Source organism: Macrotis lagotis, chromosome 1 (genome assembly GCF_037893015.1).
Source record: "Macrotis lagotis isolate mMagLag1 chromosome 1, bilby.v1.9.chrom.fasta, whole genome shotgun sequence".
Classification (NCBI taxonomy): Eukaryota; Metazoa; Chordata; class Mammalia; order Peramelemorphia; family Peramelidae; genus Macrotis; species Macrotis lagotis.
Genome location: NC_133658.1, coordinates 912,184,194 through 912,203,549, shown reverse-complemented (window position 1 = coordinate 912,203,549; position 19,356 = coordinate 912,184,194). Strand labels below are relative to the sequence as shown.

The 19,356-nt window shown below is 35.7% G+C and overlaps 1 protein-coding gene across 1 annotated transcript in view; it reads right to left on the bottom strand.

Annotated features, from left to right (window-relative positions):
* The window catches only part of LOC141509794 (uncharacterized), a 63,388-nt gene extending 50,789 nt beyond the window's left edge, over positions 1–12,599 (bottom strand). Inside the window, exons 1-4 of the mRNA XM_074219582.1 lie at positions 12,428–12,599; positions 10,955–11,081; positions 9,051–9,146; positions 2,188–3,799 (exon numbers count right to left, since the gene is read on the bottom strand). Of these exons, the coding sequence (XP_074075683.1) occupies positions 2,188–3,799; positions 9,051–9,146; positions 10,955–11,081; positions 12,428–12,460 (1,868 nt within the window). The 5' untranslated portion in view covers positions 12,461–12,599. The remainder of the gene's footprint in view (positions 1–2,187; positions 3,800–9,050; positions 9,147–10,954; positions 11,082–12,427) is intronic.
* Positions 12,600–19,356: the final 6,757 nt, after the last annotated feature.

Here is a 19,356-nt window from a genome sequence, read left to right as displayed (position 1 = left end):
CCTCTGATTCCTAATGGAAAACATTTCTATATCATTCTGATTGTACATATTTCTTCTTTGTACCAATTCAGATGAGTATAAGGTTCAAGCATTGCCTACCACCCCACCCCACTTTCACTGTACAATCTCTTTTGTGGTTCTTTTATCTGAAATCATTTGCCCCATTTAACATGTCCTTTTCACATTTTTCAGGGCATTCATTGTTCTCACCACTGATTTTAAATTTAGGATATCATTCCATCATATTTAACTCAACTTATAACTATATGTACAGTCCTTATCATTGTTCTAATAATGATAAAATTCTGTTTTCAATTTTTTATTTTTTCACTTTATATGTAAGGGGAATTTTCAACATTCATTTTTGTAGTTTTCTCTTACTTACCTTTTCTTTCCCCATCCTAGTTATCTGACAGTTTATACATATACAATCACGTTACAGATTTACATATTGGTCATGCTATGAAAGAAGCACTTTTCCCTTGATATTTTAGATTCATTGCTGTTTTATTTTTTTTAATGTGATGAATGCTATTCATTTTCTTTGATCCTCTGTCCCTTTTGGGGTGAACTCATCCCCTATCCAAAATTGTTTTCTTCATGGTTCTTCAAGATATTCGAGGGAACCTTTTATATTTAAGTCATGTATATTTAGGAGCTAATCTTGGCAATAGAGTCACAGAATAATAGGAAACAAAATGAGGACTAATAAATTAAGGAATGGCTAAAAAAATATGGTACACGAATGCTATGGAATATTATTGTGGAGTAAAGATCAACATTAGGATTTTAAATTCATTCTATTTATAGGGCTTTATGAACAATATGAAATTTGAGATGTGGAACACAAACTATTCAACAAGAAGAGACCTTTCCTTAGTACTTAGATCTTTAAGTTTAATCTCCATCTGGATTTCCTGCATAATAAAATGTGAGCTCTATGTAAAGGTAATAAGCCTCATTCCAGTATGAATATCCTGATTTCTAGTGATCTTCCTTTTCCAGAGAAAATCATGTCTCTATGAATTCCACTAAGAATCAGTCCTCTAATGCAAAGTAAAAAATGATCTCTGCTTGAAGTGTCTCTCCCACTGAGTTTCTATTAGGCATCTCCTCAAAATAAATTTTCTAATGTGGAACAAGCTCTGTACTTCATTTGAACACTTTTCTTCATTATAGAGGTAAAATTTCTAATAAGAATTCTCTGTTGGATATCTAATGGATGACTTTTACTTGAAGGCTTTACCATATTCATTATCCTTTGTCACAATGATGATGACATTCATAAGCTTTCTCTCCAATGTGGATTCTCTGATGTGCAATAAGACCTCAGTTCTGTGTGAAAGCCTTTCCCAGTTGGTTATATCATAAAATTTCTCTCCAGTGTGAATTCTCAGATAAATGAGCAAGATGGGATCTGTATGGGAACATATAGTAATTACAATCATAAATTTTCTGTGTGATTTCTCTGATGCACAGCAAGACTGGAATTCTGCATGAAAGCCTTAGCACATTGATAACATTAATTAGTGTTAAGTCTGATAGTGAAGCAAGATGAGGCCTATATGGGAAAATCTTTCTATATCTATTAAAATCATAAATTTTTTCTCCAATGTCACTTCTCTGATGCATGGCATTATTGGAATTCCATGTGAAAGCCTTTCCATATTGATGAAACATTCACATAGTCTCTCTTCAGTAAGAGAATTGTAGGAATAATGTGAACCTGTGACTCCTGGTAAATTTGACTATTTTAAGACTTAAATTTCATTTTCTTGTAAATTCCACCTGTTGTTTACTAATCCTAGGGATTGAATGACATCCTATTTCACATCCAGAAAATCCATCTACTTGCTCTCCACTATCCCAATTCACAGAACTCAATCACCTGATTCCTAACTTGGAAAGCCCCTAATCTTTCCACCAATTAGAAATTATATCTTCTAATCTTATATCCTTTTTCCCTCCTGTTTAATGTAAATCTTGTAATAGGAAAAAATTTCTCTCCCTATATTTGAGATCCACTGTCAAACTGATGATTCTTGGTCCTGATTTGCTATGCAATTGACATGCATTGCTTAATAAATCAATATGTTTAGAAGCTCAAATCTGTTTCCTCAGTAATTTCACATTTCACCTGTCACACTAGTGTGAATACTCTGAGATTTGGAAAAATGGGAGTTCTATGTGAAATCTTTTCCACAATGATGACATTCATAAGGTTTCTCTACACTGTGGATTCTCTGATGTTTCAAAAGATTGGCATTCTGAGTGAAAGCCTTTCCACACTGATTACATTCATAAGGTTTCTCTCCAGTGTGAATTCTCTGATGTACAGAAAGTTTGTAGTTCTGTTTGAAAGCCTTTCCACATTGATTACATTTATAAGGTTTCTCTCCAGTGTGGATTCTCTGATGCACAGCAAGATTGGAGTTCCGGGTGAAAGCCTTTCCACAATGATTACATTCATAAGGTCTTTCTCCAGTGTGAATTCGCTGATGTAGAGCAAGTTTAGAGTTCTCTTTGAAAGCCTTTCCACACTGATTACATTCATAAGGTTTCTCTCCAGTGTGGATTCTCTGATGCACAGAAAGATGGGAACTCTGTGTGAAAGCCTTTCCACACTGATGACATTCATAGGGTTTTTCTCCAGTATGGATTCTCTGATGTGCAATAAGGGAACAGTGTTCACCAAAAGCTTTACCACATTCATGACATACATGAGGTTTTTCTCCAGTGTGTTTTTTCTGATGTGTAGCAAGACTGGAGCGGGATCGGAATGTCTTTTCACACTGATTACATTCATAAGGTTTCTCTCCAGTGTGGATTCTCTGATGTACAACAAGTTTGAAGCTCTGTTTGAAAGCTTTTCCACATTGATGACATTCATAAGGTTTCTCTCCAGTGTGGATTCTCTGATGTAGACCAAGTTTGGAGCTTTCTTTGAAAGCCTTTCCACATTGATGACATTCATAAGGTTTCTCTCCAGTGTGAATTCTCAAATGTAGAGCAAGTTTGGAGTTCTCTTTGAAAGCTTTTCCACATTGATTACATTTATAAGGTCTCTCTCCAGTATGGATTCTCTTATGTAAAGCAAGTTTGGAGTTCTGTTTGAAAGCCTTTCCACATTGATGACATTCATAAGGTTTCTCCCCAGTGTGGATTCTCAGGTGCACCACAAGGTTGAACTTCTGGGTGAAAGCCTTTCCACATTGATGACATTCATAAGGTTTTTCTCCAGTGTGGATTTTCTGATGCTGAGCCAGTTTAGCATTCCGTGTGAAGGCTTTCCCATACTGATTACATTCATAAGCTTTTCCTGCAGTGTGAATCTTATGATGGTCAATGAGCATTGAGTTCTGGCTAAAGGCCTTCCCACATTCATTACAAGAATAAAGCATTTTTCCATTATGACATTTCTGTTGTCTGATGAAATCTGAACTTGAGTTATTAGATGTGTTCCCTTGATTTCCTTTTCCTTCAGGAGACTTCTCATAAGACTGAATAAGCCCAGTCTTTTCAGTAAAGCATTTCTTCTTTTCAGCAGACTGGAAAGCATCATTTTCTGGTGTCATTCTCTTAAACTGAATTAGAACTGATTCTTGTCTGAAACCCTTTCCATTTTTGTCTAATTCACAGTGACTATTTTGATTTTTCTCTATTTTGATATCTGAGTCACAGATTTCTCTCAAATTGAAGTTAGAGGAACCACCACTCAAGAATCTTTGCTGGTAAGACTCCTTTAAAGAAATCCTCAGCTTTGCAATAGTCTTAGTCACTTCAAATTTGGTCTTTGTACCTGAAGGAAAAAATAAAAACTTAGAGACACAAACACATGCATATAAATAAATCCTCTTCATTGGAAGACAGGAAGTGACTTATAGTTTATCTCTCTAATAAAAATGAAGAGTTTAGAAAATTAATAGGGAGCATAAATTAAATAAATAAATTTTAAATGGCACTAGTTCACATCTGGAGTATGATTAAACTTATAAAGAGCTTCACAAACAATAACATGGGATGACCACCACAAAACTATGACAAAGGCAGGGTTGGATCCTCATTATAGTTTGCAACTCAAATCATGAGTTCAGATAGCCAAGTCACATGACCAATATTTGTGAAGTTGAGATTAGAACTCAAAGCCTGAGACTGAATGTGCTCTTTCCCAAGAAACTGATGGCCTTCCTCTATTTTACTTCCAATCCTTCATTCAAATAGTGATTAGTCTTTTCTTTTGTTATAGTTAAGCTTTCTGTTTTTTCTATAATGACCAGTTTTGATTTACTGTCCCTTGGTCATCCTTGTAAATTCCCTGTGTGGAACTGAGAAACAGGTTTATGTGTTTCCCTTGTTATATATTAGTTTCCAGCGTTTTATATTCAACTTGTCATATATTCTATTCAGATCCATAGATACTGTGCCATTTGCCAGAAACATACTAAAAACAAATATGAATTCAACATTCATCAGATCTTTGAACATAATGGAGTTCTGGTAAATCCTTTTTAATTGTAACTTTTCAGTTGAATATATATATATATATATATATATATATATATATCACATCATAACTACCAATCCTTTTCAAAATTTTAATATTCACTAGTAGAATCAGATTTTACTATGACTCATGATTTTTAAAAGATAATTATTTCATCTTTGAATGCCTGTGTTCCCTAAATAAAAAGGCAAAGTCCTTGAAATAAACATAATAAATACATGATTCAAAAAAAATATGTCTCATTCCATATCTTCAGGCCATCATCCTTCTAGGAAGTGGATAGCATGATTCACTATTAGCCTTCTAGAAGCACTTCCAATTTAATGTTTCAGGAACACATTAGGGATTTGTGACTAGGGATTTCAGATAAAAATTCTTTAATGGCACCATAAGCAGTTACCACGTGCACAATTTTTTCTTTTCTCAAATAATAAGTATATGCATGTTTGAAGCAGATGTTTTTCTATACCCTGCACCAGAATAGTTTTCTTATCCCAGGGTTACCTTGTAATTTGCAGCTCATCAGCGATATAATCATCAGACCAAGATGTTATAAATGTTTGTGTTCTTTCCCTGCAGATGATAAGTTCTTTAAAAGATATGCTCACTAGACATGGACATCACAAGATATGTTGAAATCATCACCACAATTCAACAACAAAAAAAGACAAGTATATTGCCTCTCTTTGCAATATTAAGACCATTTTTTGATATGAACTTATCCTCTGCTTGTGTTACTATTCTTTTATTGGGCATATTTTCCAAGAATCTTGTTAGCAACATGGGTTAGTCATTCTATAGAATTTCTGTGAGGTTATAGACAGTGTTCCAGTGGTACAAAGAAGAAACTTATGTCTGAAGATTTCTTTCCTGAAGGTTGTTTACAGAAAAGCATTGTTAAAAAAAAAAAGAAAGAAAAATAAGCAAATGAACTTAAAGGAAATTTATCTTTAAGACGCTATTTGTAATTCACAAATAGAAACATAAAAATTTTAAAAAACAAGTAGTGATTCTTTTTGGTCATTGATATAGTCAGTGGGCTAAAATTTTTTTAAAAAATGTGTTTCCATCCTTCTGCAAGAGGCTTTGTGAAATTCTCCTACCAGTTTCTTCATTATGCATTATGAGTGAGTATTTTCAGAGTTATTGCAGTTATCAATCACATAGAGGTAATAAAGAGTTAGGCCTAGCATTCAGAAAGACCTAATTTCATAGGGGCAGCTAGGTGGCACAGTGGATAGAGCACCGGCCCTGGAGTCTGGAGTACCTGAGTTCAAATCCAACCTCAGACACTTAATAATTAATTACCTAGCTGTGTGGCCTTGGGCAAGCCACTTAACCCCATTTGCCCTACAAAAATCTAAAAAACCAAAGCAAAACAAAACAAAAAACCCAGAAAGACCTAATTTCAAATCCTGTCTCAAATATTTACAAGTACTGTCAACCTTGGCAAGCCACTTACCTCTTGCCTGGTTTCTCAATAGCAAAATAGATATAATAACAGCATCTATCTCACAGAATTCTGACCATCAAATGAGATGTCTGTAAAATACTTAGCCTAATATCTGGTGCACCATAAAAATGTTATTTATCATTCTTTTTGTTGTTATTATATCAACTGGATGCAGAACCACAATGAAAATTGAGTTTGATGGCAGTCAAAGCAAAGATTGCAAAACTTTGTGCAAAGGAAAAATATACAACTTCTAAATGAATTTCATATTTTCCAATTATGATTAATAACTTCCACATTATAACTTATTTGATGAAAAATGGTTTTATGTATAACAAAATTTATAAAAATAAATTTAAATTTAATCTTTGAAGGTGATAAGCAGGAAAATTTGTGATATTCATAAAAAATGATAATTGCAGAAAGGTTCAGATTAGATGGTAAATATTTTGTTTTCATCATTTAAGTGGAAAAATATTTTACATGTTATAATGATTCCAAAGAAAGTACGGCAAAAGTTGTCCAGGCTTTCACTGAATGGATTAAATAAATTAATTCATTTGAATAATATAAGTAATAGTTGAAATGACTGGGGCATTGCACAATGTATTTCTTTTGCAGAAATAGCTTCTAAGAACAAAAAAATTTGGGAACCACTGCTCAGGAGTCATGATTGTTCATTGAATTGATCAGTGTAGCTACATTATAAATTATTCTCCTGGATCTGTTCATCTATCTCCTTAACTTTTAAGATATCTCTTCCCAGGTTTCTCTGAAACTGTGCCTTTTATTCCTTTAAGATTCAACCATCTTCAATTATATTCTTAGATCATTCTTTATTCAGTTATTTCCTGGGCACCATCTTTGCCTATAGTTATTTAAAAAAAAATAGCAACTATAATTGATGTGGTGTCTATGGGTCTTTTCCCTTTTTCTTTCATCCCTTTAGTTGATAGGTCTTTTAGTGGTTATCAGTGGACAACCAGGTTTGTGAGACTAGGAGCAGAGTTCCAAACTCTTATTTCAGAAAGGCATTCCTTCATTTTAAACCTGTATGAATCTTGTAACAAGGGTGTCTTTTTATACATGTTTTTGGATACTGGTTCCTAATTCATTCTATTCTCCCTCCTATAGGTGAATTCATCTCACAAAAACAATTATGTTTTCTCTATCGTATCATTTTATCTTCTTTACTTTTTGCCCCTATCTCATTCTTTAGAAACAAAAAAATATTTCGTGATCAATCTGTATTGGAAATGGCATCATTCTGACCCCCACCTTGTTATCCATCCATTCTAGTCCTAGAATACAGCTTGTAACATCTATCAATAGCATCTATTGCCCATGGTTGATGTAACAATTAAATGAGATAATATTTGTAAATCAATTGGAACATATAAATGTTCCCTTTTATCACTGGTATTTTAATGTTTTCCTCACCAACTGCCCTCCTAAAATTGCTTTTGTCCTCCCCACCTTCTATTCACTTATTTCCCTGTTGATATTCAAGTATTTTGATACCAAAATGTCCTTCTTTGTGAAGATAAGCTAAGAGTGAGGTTCCAGATCTACTGCTTCTTTTCAAATCACCTCATGATTATAGGCTAGATCATGAGCTCCTAGATAGCAGTAATTACCTTTGGACTTTCTTAGTCTCCCCAGAGCTTAGCACACTACCTGGTTCTTACTCCATGTTTACTGGCTGACTGATCCCAGGATTAAGACTAAGGCCCAACCTCTTCCTCATTCCCTGGAGTCTGATCTCTTGCTTAGCTCTCAAATACAGATTCTGACCTCAGCTGTTTGTATTTCTAGCATCTTATCAGCTACAAGGATTGATTTCTGGTTCAAGTCCTAATGGGACCTGCCTAGATCAAATACAGCAATTTACAAAGCTTTCTAGCTTTCCTGATGGTTGGGGATATGGAATGAGAGGAAGTCTCTATCTCCCATCTTTCCCAATTTAAGGGAGTGAATCAACTCAATGAATGTTCCAAAGTTGTTGGGGTTTTTTTAGGATTTTGCAAGGCAAATGGGGTTAAGTGGCTTGCCCAAGGCCACACAGCTAGGTAATTATTAAGTGTCTGAGCCCGGATTTGAATTCAGGTACTCCTGACTCCAAAGCCAGTGCTTTATCCACTGCGCCACCTAGCTGCCCCTGTTGCAAAGTTTTTCTGAAAATCAAGACAAAGAGTGGTCCATAGAGATCAGGAAAGGTCCTTTAGATGATGACTCAATACAAAATTTATCCTTGCATAACTACTTTCAGGTAAGGCAGTGACCATTTCTATTTATGTGCTGCTGAATGTACACAAAGCAAAATCTTGAACCAGTCTGGCTGGTAAATGTGTCCACTACAAATTCATATTATACATTCCAATAGGTCCTCATTGTGCTGATGCCACCCTTTTATATCTCCCAACCTGAATCACTATTCTAACCATCAAGGAGGCTTTTCCAAATTGTTTCCTAGATGAAACTTCTCTCAATGCCTTCCATTTTGAAGAGCAGAAATTGAACCTTTTGACTCTCTACATCTGCTGCTCTGGATAGTTTCAACTATGCAAAATAAGATGCCCCCATGCCTGGTTGCCTTGGTTCCTTTTCCCTCTTCCCCTAGTCTTTCTTTATTCCTTTTGCATGATGACTGTATTAGGTTATCAGATCCTTAAGGGCAGGGACTTCTCTTTTTTTGTGCATTAGTAATCCCAGCGTTTAGCAGAGTATCTGGTACATATAAGGAACTTAATAATTGTTTGCTGACTTGAAGGTCTAGGAAAGAACCCAGATGGGACAGCTTCAGCCCTGAGTGCTTTCAGGAAAGCCCCTGTTCCTAAGTTCGAAAACCTGATGTCTTATAGGATCATAGATTTGTCACCAGAAGGGAAGTGAAGGACATGAGGTTCAATCTCCTAATTTCACAAAAACTGAGGCTTTGAAGTTTAATGACTTTCCCAGTGTTATATTCCTAGAAAGCATCTAAAAAAGAATTCTAAGTCAGATTTCTTTCCTCTAAGACTAGTCTTCCCTTCACTACAGCACAAGTGCTTCTGATGAAAATAGCCTTTATAAACATGTTTTCATCTCACTCACCTGAATAGGAGTTCCTTGGGCCTTTTTGATCCAGGATCCAGGATGGTTCCCTTTCCTCAAAATGGGAGACGAAATCTTTTCTGAGAACTGGAATTCCTTGGCATGGGGAATAAAGAAGGGATTGGGATGGCAAGAAACACAGACTTTACTCCTCTTTAAGGAAAGGGGAAGTGCAAGCCAGGACCACAGGACAGAATGGTTAATTACAGGATAAATCAAGGATGGGGGCAGGAAGAAGATAATGCAGTTAGTTTGGAAGTAGAACATTCAATCTTGTTGGTCTCCTTCACAGAAGGATGGGTACACTGCTTAGATCCCACTATCTAGAAATAATAAACCAGTGAGGAGGAGAGCTCTGACCCTGGAGTCAAGAAGACTTGAGTTCCAATCTAATCTCAAACACTTAGTAGCTGTGTGCCCCTGTGCAAGTCACTTAACTTCTGTTTGTCTTTGTCTCCTCAAGTCAAAGATGGAGACAATCATAGCACCAGACTCACAGGGAACTGTGAAGATCAGATGAGATAAAATTTAAAAGTACTTAGCATAGGACCTGGCATACAATAAGTTTATATAAATGCTTCTTTCTTTCCTACTATCTGTGCTGGAATTCGAGGAAAAAATGAAGGAAGTACAAAGATAAACTTGCTATGTAAAAGAATAGAATAGAAATAACTAAAAATGTAGGCTTGTCAACAAGTAGAGCTTTTTGAAGACTAAACCCTTTTAGCCATATTACCCAATCTGATAGGTATGAAGTGGTACCTCAGAGTTGTTTTAATTTGCATTTCTCTAATGATTTGGAGCATTTTTTCCATATGACTGAATAGTTTTAATTTCTTCATCTAAAAATTACCTGGTAATTTATCAATTGGAGAATAAATTGAATTCTTATAAACTTGACTCAATTCTCTATATATTTTAGAAATGAGTTTTTTACCAGAAACACTAGCTGTGAATATTGCTTCCCAGCATTCTGCATATCTTCTAATTTTAGTTGCTTTCCTTGTGCAAAACCTTTTTAATTTAATGTGATGTAGTAAAAATTATCCATTTTGCAGTTGATACTTTTCTCTATCTTTTGTTTTGTCACAAACATAGACACAAATAGATAGATTATTTCTTGTTCTCCTAACTGGCTTATGATATCTATCCAAGAGACCTGTTATAGAAAATGCTATCCACATCAAGAGAAAAAACTATGGAATATGAATGCAGAGAAAAACATATTATATTCACTTTTAAAAATTTCTTTTGTGTATTTTCTTTCTTTCTCATGGTTTTCTTCCCCTTAGTTCTAATTTCTCTTTCACAACATGATCAATATGGAAATATGTTAAACATAACTATATATGTCCAACCTATATCAGATTGTTCATTGTCATGGGAAGAGGAAAGGAAGGGAGGGTGGTAGAATAGTGGGGAACTCATAAACTTGCAAAAGTGTGAATGTTGAAGAAAATAAAGTAAAATAAAGACTAATCACAACCCAAGGAGAAAAAGGATTCCTGGTTGAGCATAGGGATTTCCTTCACCATCTTTCTTCCACAGAAAAGTTCATGAACAATTTTATGAAATTTTATAGTCAAAATTCAGGTCCAAGTGGAGATTAAGTTAGATAACCTCTAAGGTTAGTTTCAAGTCTGAGATATTATAAATCCTTGTTTGTTTTACAACCTGAAGTTACATAACTTAAGAAAGAGAAGTTTCAGGACAAAGTCCCAGCTCCCTCTATCAAAAAGCAAAGACCTTGGATAGCAAAAAACAGGGAACAAGAAAACCCTGGCCAAGATCAGAATTTTTGACTTTCTAATCATCGATAAATGCTCAAATCCTATATACTAGGGAAGGAAGGAAAACATACCTTTGACTGTAGAGTCAATGTTTCCAGGGAATGTAGTGCTTACCTACAGAGAGCAGATTCTGGGAGTTTTCCAGTACAACTTCCTTATACAGCTCTTTCTGAGAATGGTCCAAGAGGCACCATTCTTCCCGGGTGAAGTCCACAGTCACATCCTTGAATGTCAGTGACTCCTAACCAACAAAATGCACAAGACTTATTGCTGAAAGAGACTTCAGAATTTTCCTCTAGATCAACCCTCACCAATGTACAGGAGGAAACTGAAATGCAGAGAAGGGATTTCCCAAAGGTATTATTATGACTTATGAGTGTCAGAGTCAATACTTAAATCTCTAGTCATTAAATACCTAATTGAATACTGAGAAAAGCCTTTTATATTTGGAATTGGAATAAAATTGACAAATAATTTCCGATGAAATGCTTCTCCCTGTAGGATCAGGGCGAGTGTGTTCTGTAAATATTTTAAGGAGTTTGTGAGAAGTTGGCAAAAATGTGTATTTTGGGGGAAAAGATGTTACCCACAATCAAAAATGAGAGGTGGGGGAAGGAATAATATCATATCTATTTGAAAACATGAAGAGGGGGCAGCTAGGTGGCACAGTGAATAGAGCACTGGCCCTGGAGTCAGGAGGCCCTGAGTTCAAATCTGGCCTCAGACACTAAGAGTTATTTATGGTTAAAATTAGGGACTGAGGGAACACAATTAAGATTTGTCACAGTCAAAACCTCTTATGTCTTTACTATATTATTGCTTTCATTTATTAGCATATATATATTCATTAATTTTCACATTTCATTATGTTATTTATCACATGTATCATATAATATGATAGTATATATAAAATACATGCATACACTCAGAAATATAAGAATATTATGATGGAGAAATAAACATTTCTTTCTTTTTAATAGCTAGAGTTGAAGACTGAGCTAATTAATGAGAAAGACTTTGCCAATTTATGAGTAATTAGTTAACTAAACATAACCCTAAAATTCTAGCATAATGGAGAACAAGAGTCAGAATAATAAGTCAAGTGGCAGACTGATGAATGAAATATAAGAGATGGTCAGATGTGAAAATGTCTGGATACTTGATAGTGGTTATCTATTTGCCCAATCTGTTGTGTACAACTTGAATTTGGCCAATGCACTATTATCTGTTTTTCTCTCAGTCATTATCAACCCTGTCCATTAATGTTAGGATTCACTTTTTCAGAGGCTCTATTATTTGGGAACAATTCTCAATCATGGGTAATGAGAGAGAACTTAAAAAAATAAGAAATGGGAAGGCAGCAGATTGAGTGGAAAATTATCACTAGAGATAGAAAAGAGATATTTAAATGTTCACAGCACAGAAGAGTGGGGCAGTGTTGTTACTACTATACTCAATTTAATATGCATTTTTAAAAAAAGAAACAATTATTAGGAAAGAAGGATTAGCAACTTCACAGACAATATTCTCTAAGGAAAAGACTACATTTGCTGATGTTGATCAAGTTTGTGGCTGCACTGCACTCACCTGCCATGGGGAACTTTGGGCTCCAGGAACCATTCCCTTAGTGTCCAGGTTTTCTACTTGATTCAGATCTTGGTCCTCTTCAGACTGAGCAGGGGAGCAAAAAGGATCTCAGAGAAGACACCTTTCCCTTCACCTCCTAGGCACACAACCGGCCCCAAAAGGAGTTACAAAGATCCTGACACTGCCCTTATGGGAAGTCTACAACCAGAAGAGAAGGGCAGCAGAGAGAGAAGAAGGCTTGGAATCAAAAAAGATTTAAACTCAAAGACTATTTTTCTTTTTCTTTATTTCTTGTCCTCTGTCTTGATCCTCTCACTCATTATCCTAGATGGAATAAAATCAGTCAGAGTCTCAATGACTCCTGAATCTGAGCTCTCCCTTCCACTAAGACTCTGGTTCACATTTGATGGTAAGCCAACTATGGTCTAATGTTGTTTTTTAAAAATATATTTTTTAAAAAATTTGTTCTTCCATCTATATGCAATGATAGTTTTTACCAATCATTCTTTTTTTCAATTTTTCTCCTTTCCTCCCTCCCTCCCCTTCCCTCCTCCTGACAGAAAGCAATCTGATATAACATCTATATTTATAACCCTGCTAAACATAGATCAACATTGAACATGATGTGAGAGAAGAATCAGATCCAAATAGAAGAAAGAAAACATTAGAGAGAAAAAATATGACATAATATATGGGACAACTTTAAAAATTGAAGATAATAAGCTTTGGTCTTCATTTAAACTCCAGTTCCTTCTCTGGATGTAGATGGTATTTTCCATCACAAGTCTTTTAAAATTGTCTTTGATTATTGTATTGTTGAAATGTACACATCCATCATGGTTGATCATCACCATATGTTTTTGTTAACATATAATGCTCTTCTAGTTCTGCCCATTTCACTCAGCATCAATTCATACAAGTCTTTTCAGACTTTTCTAAAATCTTATCCCTCAAGATTTCTTACAGAATAATAGTGTTCCATGTGATCTATTGTTAAAGCAGAGATTGGTGCCTGAGGACATTTGAATATCTTGGAGAACCTGGACAGAAGCAGAGGCTGGGAGCTAGTAGGCCTAGGAAGGAGTTCCCCATAGTCTACTACTGAAAGACAATAAATTTACACCTCAGGACATGCACAATCTAGATGTTACTCACTCTTTAATCCTCCTAGAGCAACTAACTCTTCACCAACTTTCCCAGATCAGACACCAGGCCATACTTTAAAAGTTTAGCCTTGATCTCTGAGCTATGATTACTTTTTTTCTTTAGTAAGGCAATGGGGTCAAGTGACTTGCCCAAGGTCACACAATTAGGTAATTATTAAGTGTTTGAGACTGGATTTGAACTCAGGTCCTTCTGACTCCAGGGCCAGTGCTCTATCCACTGTGCCACCTAGCTGCCCCAGTTACTTTCTTGAGGAACTCTTAAGAATTCCCCTAAGAAATCTAGCCCAGTTGCCCCAATCTTACAACTATCCTTAATTTTCTCTCTCCAGGCCTTTAGGCTGCTTACCCTGGGTACAGTCGAAGACTCAGCCCAGCTGCAATCACATTGCAACTGAACATAATTTCTTTTTGCTGCTTTCCCTCTTTATGCTATTTATCCTCTGTTGGTTGCTACTGTTGATCAGCCAACTGTTCTAACCTTCTCTATTTACTTAAATTTATATTAATATTTAATTCCTTTACTCTGTTACCTTAACACAGTAAAACTTTTTTGGCTCTAAATACTTTTGGATCAAGAATGGGCCTTTTGAGTGAATTCATTCACTTCCTAGAACCCTAGACTAGATTACCACTCTAAAAAAAAAAAGCATTTTTCTGTCATCAATAGCATCGCCTCCCTCAGATAACCAAGAGTCAGACAATACTGAACAATAACACACTAAAAATCACTGCCTCTTCACCCAAGTCCAATAGAATCGCAATTCAAGAAATATCTATTAAATGCCCACCAAGTGAAAGGCACCTAGATATTTGAGCAAGGAAAACTTATTTCCAGCAAAAGCAGGAGGGGTAAAGGACAGAGAAAATGGGGAATTAGGGAAAGCTTCACCAATATGCAGAACCTGGGTCAAGCCTTGAATAAAAGGGGATTTCAATAAGCAAAGAAAGAATAGAATTCTTATCTCAGCAAAGCAAAAGGAAAAAACAGATCTCATTAAAAAGGGATAGGGAAGGAAACTGCATCTTCCTAAAAGATATCATAGACAATGAAGTAATTTCAGTATTAAACATGTATCAAGTGGTATAGTATCCAAACTCTTAGAGGAGAAGCTAAATGGATTACAGTAAGACATGGATAGCAAAATCACACTGGTGAAGGACCTTAATCTCCCTCTCTCAGAATGAGATAAGATGAACCTCATAATAACAAAAAAGGAAGCTATGGAAGAGAACAGAATATTAGAAAAGTTAAATGTATAGACCTCCAGAGAAAAATGAATAGGAATAGAAAGGAATATTCTTTTTTTCTCAGAGTATATGGCACCTACAAAAAAAATGACCATGTGTTATTTCATAAAAGCCTCATAATAAAATGCACAAAGGCCTAGAAATATTAAATGCATCATTTTCAGATCATGATGCAATAGAAATCATGTATAATAAAAGGCCATGGAAAGAGACTAAAAATGGAAACTAAGCAGATTTTAAAGAATAAGTGTATCAAACAACAAATCACAGTGATGCAGGAAGTTATGGACATATGAAATGTTGTAATTGAAAACAAATATTGTACTCTTTTATACTGTTAAATTCTGACTGAATGGGGAATTGTGTAGAAGAAATATGGAAGATCTGTCTAGTAAGAACTGCACCTGTGATGTAAACTGACTCCTATTGTTCCATTGTTAAATGTAAATTTGCAACTTCAACTCCCCCTGCCACCTCTGACCTTATAGCCTCTTACCAGATTTACCCCTTTGCCCATAATCTCCTTAAACTTCTATGCCCAGGGCATGGGCAAGACTATCATTCTGGCCTAGATTCCCCTCATGACATGCAGACTCACTTGAGCCTCAGCCCAGTCAGTTCTCCTGGCAGTCTCTGTCTGTCTGTCTGTCTGTCTGTCTTTCTGTCTCTCTTTTCCTCAAACCTCCCCTAGTTTTTTGTTATTCATCCCTACCCTCAAGATACTAGCTGTTCCTCCAGGAGGAGAAAAAGTTTTCATCTGTAAACTTTGCAGGTTTGTATAATAAAATCCTGAGCAGGTTTTAAAACTCCAGGGCTATATGTGAATTCTTTCACCTTCAAGACCTCTCAATTCTCCAGCAACAATAGAAATAACAGACAATGACACTAATGAGACAAAATACCAAAACTTGTGAATACACTCAAAAGGGTTATCAGAGGAAATTTTATATCTCTTAAAGTTTACATGAATAAAATTGAGAAAAAGGAAATCAATGATTTGGGCATGCGACTGAAAAAGCTAGAGAAATATCAAATTAGAAATTCTGAAAATCAAAGGAGAGATTAATAAAATTAAAAGTAAGAAAACTATTAAACTAATAAATAATACTAAGAGTTAGCTTTGTGGAAAAAAAACCCAATAGATAAATCTTTGATTAATCTGATTTTTTAAAAAAAGCAAATTACCAGTATCAAAAATGAAAAGGGTGAATTTACCACCAGTGAGGAGCAAATTAAAGTAATTTAGATCTCTTTTGTCCAATTATATGCCAATAAATTTGACAATCTAAGTGAAATAGATGAATATTTATAAAAATATAAATTGTCCAGATTAACAGAAGAGGAAATGAGATAGTTAAATAGCCACATTTTAGGGAAAAAAAGAACTGAACAAGTCATTAATGAACTCCCTAGGAAAAAATCTCCTGGGTCAGATAAATTCACAAATGAAATCTATCAAACAATTAATTTCTATTCTATATAAACTATTTGGAAAAACAGGTGAAGTACTGCCAAATTCCTTCTATGATACCAGTATGGTACTCATACTTAAACCAGGAAGAGTCAAAACAGATAAAGAAAATTATAGACCAATTTCCCAAATGAATATTGGTATAAAAATTTTAAGTAAAATATCAGCAGAGTGATTACAGCAAGTTGTCATTAGGATAATGCATTATGATCAGATAGAATTTATACCAGGAATATAGAGATATTAGGAAAACTATCGGCAAAACTGAATATATATAAATATCAAAGAATGCTGAAACAACTTTTGACAAAGTCCATTAAAAACACTACAGAACATAGGAATAAATGGAATTTTTCTTAAAACTATAAACAGAATCTATCTAAAACTATCAAAAAGCATTATATGCAATGAGGATATGCTAGAAACATTTCCATTAAGATTGGGGCGAAATGAAAATACCTCTTATCAACAGCATTATTCAATCTTGTATTAGGAATGTTAGCTTTATCTCTGAGGTACCACTTTACACCTTTCAGACTGGCCAATATTGACCAGAAAAGACAGTGATCAATGTTGCAAGGGATATGGGAAATCTGGGACACTAATACATTGTTGGTAGAGCTGTGAAGTCACCCAACCTTTCTGGAGAGCAATTTGGAATTACACCCAAAGGACAATAAAAATGCACATACCCTTTGATCCAGCAATACCACAACTGGATTTATACCCTGAAGAGATCATTAAAAAAGGATAAAAACATTACTTGTACAAAAATATTCAAAGCAGCCCTGTGTGTGGTGACAAAGAATTGGAAATTGAGTGACTGTCCATGAATTGAGGAATGGCTGAACAAATTGTGGTATATGTATGTTATTGAACACTATTGTTCTATCAGAAACCAGGAAGGATGGGATTTCAGAGAAGCCTGGAAGGGTTTGCAGAACTGATGATGCTGGGCAAGAAGAACACTGTACACCCTAACAGCAACATGGGCTGATGATCAACCTTGATGGACTTGCTCATTCCATCAGTGTCACAATCAGGGACAATTTTAGGATATCTGGGATGGAAAATATCATCTGAATCCAAAGAAAGAATTGTGGAGTTTAAACAAAGACCAAAGGTAATAACCTTTTATATATATATATATACATATATACATATATATATATATATATATATATATATAAAGGTAATTTTGCTATCTCTTATATTTTATTTTTTCCTTAAGGATATAATTTCTCTCACAACACATTCAATTTTGATCAGTGTCTAGCATGGAAACAATGTAAAACTATCAGACTGCCTTCTCTGGGGGGCGGGGGGGAGAAGTGAGATTGGGGGAAAAATTGTAAAATTCAAAAAAATAATAAAAAAAAGAATTGTTAGCTTTAAGCAATAAACCTGATTAACCCAGCAATACTAGGCCCACATCCAGAAATTCTAAAAAAAATGGGGAAAGTTCCACATGTTTCAAAATATCCTTAGCTCTTTTGGTAGTGGAAAGGAATTGGAAATTGAGGGGATGCCCATCAATTGGGGAATGGCTGAACAAGTGATGGTATATGAATGTTATGGAATGGAATGCTATTGTTCTATAAGAAACCATGAATGGTCAGGTTCTAGAGAAGTATGGATCAAATTAAAGGATTTGATGCTGAGTGAAGGAAGCAGAATCATGAAAACAAGGTACACATTAACAACAACATTGTGAGATGACCAAACATGATGGAAGCAGCTCCTCTTCTCGAGAAGTTCAGAGAGCTAGGACAACCCTACGAGACTGACTGTGGACAATGCTAGCCAAATCTAGAGGAAGAAAAACAGAACAAAACAAAAGCAAAAAACCCCCACAGAATCTAAATGAATACTACATTCACTTTTTAAAAAATTTCTTATGTTTTTCTTTTCTATCTCATGGTTTTCTTTCTTTTCCCTTAATCCTAATTCCTCATATAGAAAATGAGTAATCTGTAAACATGTTAAACACAAATATGCACGTACATATAATATTCACTGACTGTTCCAGGCTGAGGAGAGTATTCTGAGCTCCTACTGGTCTGATCAGCCACAGTCAGACACACTGTCATTTGTCTCAAACATAGTGATGTCATTTTGATGGACAAGAACCAACCCTTCTCTATTACTCATGGTGGCTTGACTTCCTTTGGAGGGTAGCGGGCTCTAGGTCAAATGTCGTCCTCTAAACTCCTATCCCCCCTCTTTGCCCTTCTCTACTTATCTTGCCTGCTACTTAGCTACTTCTGAAAAGAATTTAATCTGTGATCTTTTTGTAGTAAATAGTTTATGCAATCTGTGAATTAAAATGTAAGCTTCCCTGGGGGGGGGGGGGGGGACCGGAATGCAGTAAATTGGGAAACAATTTTTACCTTTCTGATAAAGGACTCATGTCTACCATATATAGGAAACGGAGTCAAATTTATAAGAATACAAGTTATTCCCAATCTATAAATGGGTCAAAGGATCAAACACGTTCTCAAATGTAGAAATTAAAATTATCTAGTTGTATGGAAAAATGCTCTAATCATTGATTAGAGAAATGCAGATTAGGACAACTCTGAGGTGCCACCACAGGCTCAGGGATTGGCCAGCAGGACAAAAAAGGCCAAGGATCATTGTTGAGGGGGATGTGGGACAACCCGGCAGGAGCTGTGAACGGATCCAACCTTCTGGAGGGAGAGCAGTTTGGAAATATGCCCAAAGGGCAACAAAAACGTGCCTGGAGGGGCGGCTAGGTGGCACAGTGGATAGAGCCCCGGCCCTGGAGGCAGGAGGACCTGGGTTCAAATTCGATCTCAGACACTTAATTACCTAGCTGTCTGGCCTTGGACAAGCCACTTAACTCCATTTGCCTTGCAAAAAAAACCCCTAAAAAACAAAAACAAAAAAACCCCCGTGCTTGTGCCCTCTCATGCCCCCATCCCGGTCCTGGGTCTCTATCCCAGGGAAGATGGGTAAAAGCCCCAGATTTGGAGCTTTTTTGTATTGGTTTCGGATTGGCCGCTGCAGGGGCGCGCGGGGCT